Source organism: Palaemon carinicauda, chromosome 2, assembly GCF_036898095.1.
Source record: "Palaemon carinicauda isolate YSFRI2023 chromosome 2, ASM3689809v2, whole genome shotgun sequence".
NCBI classification, from domain to species: Eukaryota; Metazoa; Arthropoda; class Malacostraca; order Decapoda; family Palaemonidae; genus Palaemon; species Palaemon carinicauda.
In genome coordinates, this window is record NC_090726.1 from 55,948,832 (window position 1) to 55,956,759 (window position 7,928).

The 7,928-nt window shown below is 37.3% G+C and overlaps 1 protein-coding gene across 1 annotated transcript; it reads left to right on the top strand.

Moving 5' to 3' along the window:
* The first annotated feature begins 240 nt into the window (after positions 1-240).
* LOC137616675 (uncharacterized) lies at positions 241-6,480 on the top strand. Its single transcript, XM_068346609.1, has 4 exons — positions 241-580; positions 2,750-2,898; positions 2,999-4,905; positions 5,931-6,480. Exons 1-4 carry the CDS (start codon positions 241-243, stop codon positions 6,478-6,480), a joined length of 2,946 nt encoding a protein of 981 aa, XP_068202710.1.
* Positions 6,481-7,928: the final 1,448 nt, after the last annotated feature.

The window sequence follows — 7,928 nt, forward strand, 5'->3', positions numbered from 1 at the left end:
AATTTGTATACAACCTCTGCCTTACATGCGGTTTCTCAAAGTGAAGGTTCAAATTGTGTTTTTTGTACGAAGCTAAACCATAAATCTGAAAGGTGTCACAAGTTTTTAGCATTGGATGGGCAGCAGAGGTATGACAAGATAAGAGAATTAGGTGTTTGTTTTAAATGTTTGAATAAGGGCCATATTTCTAAAAATTGTAAGGTAAGGTATACTAAGTGTCAAGGTGGCCATAATGTAGTAATGTGTGGCATTAAGGTGAATATGGCCCCCAAAACAAATGTAGAAAATGGTGATCACGTGGCACCTCCCTCAGCTAGTATATTGTCAAGCCACTATAGTAATAAGACTGTATTACAAACGGCTAAGGAAAAGGCAATGAATAATAAGGGAGGTTTTGTCACTGCTAAATTGTTGTTCGATAGTGGTTGTGATCGCTCCTATGTTAGTAGTAAGTTTACAGAAATTTGTAAACCTGAATGGGTTACTAGGACTGAAGCCCCTTACAGTTGCTTTGGTGGGCATAGCTCTGGTAAGGATATAGAAAGTAATGTTTACAAGTTAAATGTCTTGGATAATAAAGGTAAAGGTAAATTTACAGTTTCATCCATTATGTGGAAACTGGAATAGAAATATATTTGTTGCATCAGAAATAGTGTAGTTTCAACGAATTTAACGTTTATTTTGACTGCAAACCATCCGATTTAGAGATTTACTATGGAGTTAAAACAACAAGTTTTTCCAGAAAAATCAGTTTTTGTAACCGTGTTTTTATTGTTTTTGTTGCATATTATGTTGTAATGCAGAAATACCCTACTTTATCCCAACAATTATGGGGGACCCCAGGTGGGAACCGGGGTTTTGGGTGGGGGAAGGGGCGTCCAATGATATTTGCACTAATTAATGTTCCACCACCTCTCCCTCTATACCCCTACCTAGCCCTACGGGGGGGGGGGCTCCGCCCCTCCTGCGACCCCCCCTTAAGGCCACAGTGATTTTCAGGGCACTACCGAACCTAATAAACCCACCTAACCTAGCCTAGGGGCCCTGTACCCCTACCGGGGGGCGACCCCCCCTCCTTTACCCCCGGCTAAATTTAAATACATATTTTGTTAAGTCACTTCTTACCTTAAATGGAACCTGACGATGATGATGTGGGAGGCTGTGGTTGACCCTCTTCTGAATCATCAATAGCTACTGGAACCCATTGTGCCTCAGATTGTGGAGGATACAGTTTGCTGGCCGTAATAAAAAAATGATGGAGCAGCTCCTCCTCAGGTTATTTGTGTATAAAAATAAAACGTGACAAATACTGCCTGAAGTATTCACAACGGTTACCAGGCCGTTGTATCCATTCCTTCAGCTCCCGCAAAAGACGTTCAATGTTTTGGGTATGGGTTTGAAGGATCCACAAAATTTTCTGAATGGTTTACAGTACGGTGATCGTATCCAAGAGACTGCAGAGAATTATAAGCCCGCCACTTATCACTAACAACAATGCTTCCCCGTTTATTGTACTTCTCAATTAAAGGGATGAGGGTAGCTGCATCACGCTTCCGTGGTAATGGGTCAATTAAAAGCACAATAAATGTTTTTTTGGACTGCCTCTCAATACCCCCCAACACCCAAATGTCACTCAGAGGCCTTCCACGGTCATACTTCCGTTTTCCAAAATGAGATTCATCAATCTCAACGATTACACCTTCACCACCAATAGCCTCTTGGATATCAAAACTAAATTCAGTCACTTCTGAACAAAAGCTTCTCCAGTCTATACTAGTAGAAGGAGATATACTGAGGCCCTTAATTACAAAATGGTGGTCCCAACACTTATGCAACCAGTGATTGACAAATAAAATTAATTTCCACGGGTGAAGGTGGGACCCGTGAAGAAAAGTTCCCTTATAGTCACTAACACTATAATTGCACAAACGCCTTTTCTTTGTTTTAGGTATTTTCACTGATTTTGTACAATACCACACATGTCTATCTTCACGGAAAAGTAAAGGCGAATCACATTTAGCACACGAAACACTTATAGGTAACACTAAATGCTCTCGAAGACACCGATTCACAATGTCTGGGGTACCATTATAATTACCATGAAATCGGCCGATCACTTCAAAATAACAATAACGACATATATCGCACACCTGCACCGGAGGATCCATGACAGTTAAGTAACGAGAAAACTTAACCGGTAGGTTTCCAACCCAAAAACAAATGACAATCAGGAGTTTTTCCCATAATGAAATAGGAAAAAAACAAAATACTATCGGTTACAATGTTATATTGCACGAAAAAAAGATCCTTGAAACAAGAATAAGAGACAAAATGAATCGTCCAATAATAACCCTTGAAAAGATCCCAGTAGTATTTTGATTGGAGGAGCGACATTAGTGGGAGGAGCAAATGCGCATTCAAGCAAATATTGTCACATTACGCAATGGGGAGAAGCCAAGTAGGATGAAAACAGATATACAAACTAACAAGAGGTACCTTGCGTGCCCATGGAAAGATATACACTAAACTCAGAAAAAGTCAAGACCTTCAATACCTGAAATAGTTTTTTCTCTGTAAGTATGCATTAGCGACAATAATGTATTGAGAGGAAGTATTTGGTTATCACGTGCTGTACTAGGGAAACATTTTATTATAATACATTTCCCATAATGGATGAAACTGTAATAATACCAAGGTAAAATTATTCCCATTTTTGCTGCAAGTATTCCAAAGATATGTAACCCCTTAGTTAGACCAGTAGTTCCAACCCACATCCTAGATGCTTTTAGTCATTTAGATTTAGCAGATGACTTTGATGATAGTTCTCTTTTAGAAACAGATATTCTTATAGGTTTGGATTACTACTGGAGCCTCATGAATCCTAAAGATGCTGTACAGGTGGAGAAAACTGTTGCCATGATTTCAGTGTTTGGTTGGGTTTTATCAGGAAATGTTGGCAAGGGGTGTAATTTCAGACTTTGTGTCCTCATCTCCCCAGCTCTTAAGTATATCAGGGGTATCCGATGCTGATATGTCATATTTTTGGGATTTAGAAACTATTGGTATTACTAGTAAGGAATGTAAAGAAGATATCAAGGAAAGTGTAGTTCAAGAGTTTGAAGATAAAATAGATTTTGTAAATGGCAGGTATGAAGTTCAGTTACCTTGGAAAAATAACAGCATTAAGGATTCACTGATGAGTAATGTAAATCAAGCAATGAAGAGATTAAATAAGCTTTTGGTTAGATTTGAGAAAGATGAAGATTTAAAGGATGCGTATATGAAGGTTTTTGATGAATATGAGTCCTTGGGGATAATTGAGGAAATTCCCTCCGAGGACTTGGTGTCACAGGGACCCATTTATTACATGCCTCATAGATCTATCGTTGAATTAAATAGCAGCACTACAAAGATACGTCCAGTTTTTGATGCTTCTGCTAGGGGGCCTAATGGAATCTCGCTTAATGATTGCATGTTGACAGGTCCTTCTCTAAACCCAGATTTAGTAGGGATATTGATTAGATTTAGACGTTGGCCGTATGTGATCTCTGCTGATGTTGTTAAGGCCTTTTTACAAATTAATGTTCACAGTCAGGACAAAAATGTCCATAGATTTTTTATACCAGGTAAAGATGGAGTAAGACATATGAGATTTAATAGAGTTGTTTTTGGCAACACCTCAAGCCCCTTTCTACCAAATGTTGTTGTTGAACACCATTTAAGCAATTACTCAGAATGTGAAGCTGTTCAAGATTTAAAAAGAGATATGTACGTGGACAATTGGTTTAGCGGAGCTGATACTGTAGAAGAAGTAGCAACTAAATTTAAGACTGCATATGATATTATGGCTGATGCTAATATGTCCCTTGAAAAGGTTTCTTCCAATAGTGTAGTAATTGCTTCTAAATTTAAGGACAAAATGCAAATTTTGAGTGATGATGAAATTAATATGGTGCTAGGTCTTAAATGGTCAAATTATGATGATAAATTTTCTTATTTTGGTCTTCATCTGGGTCCTGATTTTGAAATTTCATATACAAAGAGAACTGTCTTGAGTTTGATAGCTAAGGTGTTTGATCCTTGTGGGTTTATCAGCCCCTTTATAATGTATGCAAAAATAATATTCCAGGATATATGGAAGTTGGGTATTTCTTGGGATGACAAGTTGCCAGATGAATTAGATAGAAAATTCAAGAAATGGATTGATAGTACTAGATACTTTAGTTCCCTAGCTATAAGGAGATGTTATTTTACAAATGTACCTTGGAAGAGTATTGAACACATTGAAATACATGGATTTGGAGATGCCTCTGAGAAGGGATTTGGTGCATGTGTATACTTAAGGGTTTGTCTTGGAAATGATTGTCAATCTTCACTTGTCATGTCTAAAGCCAGAGTAGCACCAATTAAGAAACTTACCCTTCCTAAATTGGAATTAATGGGAGCCTTATTGTGTGCTAGATTGGTAAGATTTATCGAAAGGGCTCTGGATTTTAAGATCAAACCTGGGATTGTATGTTGGACAGATTCCACTATAACTTTAGGATGGATAAGGAGTGATTCAGTGACAAGGGATGTGTTTGTTAACAACAGAGTTAGAGAAATTCAGCACTTGACACCTCCCAGTCACTGGCATCACTGTAGTGGGTCAAATAATCCCGCTGACTTGATGACTAGAGGGTTATTAGCGGAAAAGCTTATTGGAAATAACCTTTGGTTTAGTGGTCCTTGTAATCTGTCGGATCCTACATTTAGTATTCAGGACGGTGATAACTCCATTATTGTTAATGAGACTGTAAATTATGAATCTGAAGACCCTCTAGTATGCTTAAGTGTCCAGACTGCAACTCCCATGTTTGATGTTGAAAAATACAATAATCTTAATAAATCAATAAGAATTGTTGGGTATGTTCAAAGGTTTATGAGCAATTGTAAAGCCAAAGGTTCAGGGGTTGCTGTGAATACTGGTGGTTTTACTATTGAAGAATTAGATAGGGCTAAAGCAAGGTTGATTTATGTAGTGCAAAGAGAAGCTTTCCCCAGTGAAATCCAAGCTTTGTCTGATCAAAGGTTGATTCCTAAAAATTCTAAATTAAGAAAACTGGATCCATTTATTGATGATAAAGGTATTGTTAGGATAAAGGGTAGACTTCAGTTTTCTGACTTGAGTTATGAGTCAAAACACCCAATCATTCTTCTTAAAGGACATTTCTCCAAGCTTTTAGTACAGTTCCAACGTAAGTTTCTAAAACATGCTGGTGTAAACAGCATTGTTTCATCATTAAGATCTAGTTTTCATGTAACTGGTGTAAGAAGAATGGCTAAGACTGTTGTACGGGAATGTCTAGATGTTGCCGGCACGATAGCCGTCCTTGTAGTCAACCTGCTGCCCCATTGCCTGATTTGAGGGTTACTCCAGCACCTCCCTTTGCAGTTACAGGTATAGATTTTGCAGGGCCAGTATTTAGTGCTGATTATCAAGGAAAGAAATTATATATGTTGCTTTTTACTCGTGCTATAGTTAGAGCAGTGCATCTGGAACTCACGGAGTCCATGTCATTGGTCGATTTTATGCAGGCTTTACGGAAATTTGCTTCTCGTCGAGGTATTCCGAGCGTAATTTATTCCGATAATGCCAAAACCTTTGTCGTAGCCTCCTCGGAAGTGTTGAAGGTATTTGGACACTTAGCACCTAAATGGAGGTTTAACGTACCAAGATCACCATGGTGGGGAGGTTGGTTTGAGAGACTTGTGGGGTCGGTTAAAGTAGCCTTGAAAAAGACTTTGGGAATTAGATATGTAAGTAAGAAGGAATTAGAGACTACTCTTGTAGAAATTGAGGCATGCATAAACTCTTGACCTCTGACCTTTGTGAGTGATGAGCCAGACTTTGAACATTATCTTACCCCTTCTCATTTTATTCTTGGTAGGAATATAACTTCTAAACCCCCTGTTGACATTGAACCATATGTTGTAACTCCAGATGATCTACGTGATAGAGAAGAAATTGTGAATAAAAGGTTGGGACAGTTTTGGAGAGTGTGGAGGAAAGATTACATAGCAAATCTACCCCCTGTAGTTAAGGGGTTTAACCAAAAATGTAGATTGAATGTTGGTAGCACTGTGCTTGTTAAAGAAGATCATATGGCCAGATTACACTGGCCTATTGGAGTTATTGTAAATGTATACTCTGGAAGGGATGGGTTGATTCGCAGTGTTGATGTAAAAACTAGGAAAGGTATTGTTAACAGATCAATACAAAGACTTCATGATTTGGAGATCAATGCTCACTTGAACCCTGGTTTAAATAATCTTTCTGTGGAAGTCCCTGAACATGTAAATGATAATTCTGAAATGAATATTGATGTAATAGATGATAAGACAGCTGAACAGATTCCTAATGGAAATACTGTTGTTGATGGTAACATGTATTCTAAGAAGGGTCGCCAAATTAAAAGACCTCACAAATTAGATTTGTAAATGACTTGTTTGAAGAATTTGAGTTGTATTGTTACTTCAGTTGATGGTACAGTATGTTATAACTTACAGGCTTGTTATTGTTCCTATGTTAGGATGGGTTGTCCAAATAAATATCCAAACACCCACTCATGTTCTTAGTGTGAAACTTGTTAAGATAAGTGCCTTCACCCTTATGGTGGGGAGAATGTCAAATATTAATATCATGTTGTGCAAAATTAGTCATTCATTTTAGTCATGCCTTTAGTAATTTGCTGTTAACCGTTTTCTTTTAGTAGTTTTCTAAGTTGGCGTTCCAAAATTATTTCGCTCACAGTCTCTTGTATTTATTTCTATATATTTTAATGATTTGATCCTTAATTAATTGCTAAATAGTATACACAAATTATAAGACATTATTCTTAGTTTGTTTGAGATCAGTGAACGTTATTTTCTCTGATGATTTTAAATGTTATTGTTTGTAAAGTTTGTGGTTTTCGGAGAGGAAATAAAAGAGAAGAAGTAGGAGCCGCGTCTGATTCAACCCTTAAAAGTTACTGTCTATACCTTTAGTGATTCTAGTAATGTCCCCATAGTGGTCAATGATGAAAAGAGAAGTATTGATTTAAAAACTCGAGATAGAGACGACTAGCGAAATTTAACCGTGGCTTAAGGTCAATAGGCCTAGGAGGAGATGATGACCATATATATAATGAATTTTTAATTCAAACTATATAAAATATGAAAATATTAAAACTGGTCCGTTCAATTCACGAAAAGTAACTTCACCAAAATAGTTTCTTTTAATTATTTTTTTCCCCCTTGGAATCTGAAGTTATCTAAATTTATGGGAAATTGCCTAATCGTTTGTACACTGAAATAGAACATATCTGCTGCTACTGAAGAAACAGGAGGAATACAAATGCTGGATTTTAAAATAATGCGCAAAAGCAACGATGTTCCTGCTAACTATAATGTCAGATATGCCTACAATGCAACGTTTAAAACATGTAGATGCAGAAGCTGTAATGTCATATAGGCCTACAAAGTAACGTTTAAAACATATTGATGTATTGCAGAAGCCATGACTCCGTTTTCTCTCTTTACTCGGATGTTCGAATGGTATTTCTTTTAAAAATTACTCCTTTCATTATTGACCTTTTTCTTATTTTGTGAAAGAGAGATAAAGAGAACTGTTCTTGATCACTTTATTCAAATTTAAGACTTAGACAGAGAGAGAGAGAGAGAGAGAGAGAGAGAGAGAGAGAGAGAGAGAGAGAGAGAGAGAGAGAGAGAGAGAGAATTTGCCTTCACTTAAATGTAAACTTCCTATGCAGCAAATGTAAATGAAGGTAATCTGCCTTTAGGAGATATGGTTATTGTGACAGAGACTAAAAGAAAAATGGCATCTCGTCCGTCCGGGAATTTGACGCCACGAAGGAAACCGTCATCTCTTAACACTGACTTTCTTT

What these genes read in the sequence shown, in the direction of transcription:
- LOC137616675 (XM_068346609.1), top strand. Translation starts at nt 241, where the DNA reads ATGTGTGGCATTAAGGTGAATATGGCCCCCAAAACAAATGTAGAAAAT. An exon ending in AAATGTCTTGGATAATAAAG is followed by an intron (nt 581 to 2,749) that starts GTAAAGGTAAAT and finishes GTAACCCCTTAG; the next exon opens with TTAGACCAGTAGTTCCAACC. An exon ending in AAATCAATAAGAATTGTTGG is followed by an intron (nt 4,906 to 5,930) that starts GTATGTTCAAAG and finishes TATTCTTGGTAG; the next exon opens with GAATATAACTTCTAAACCCC.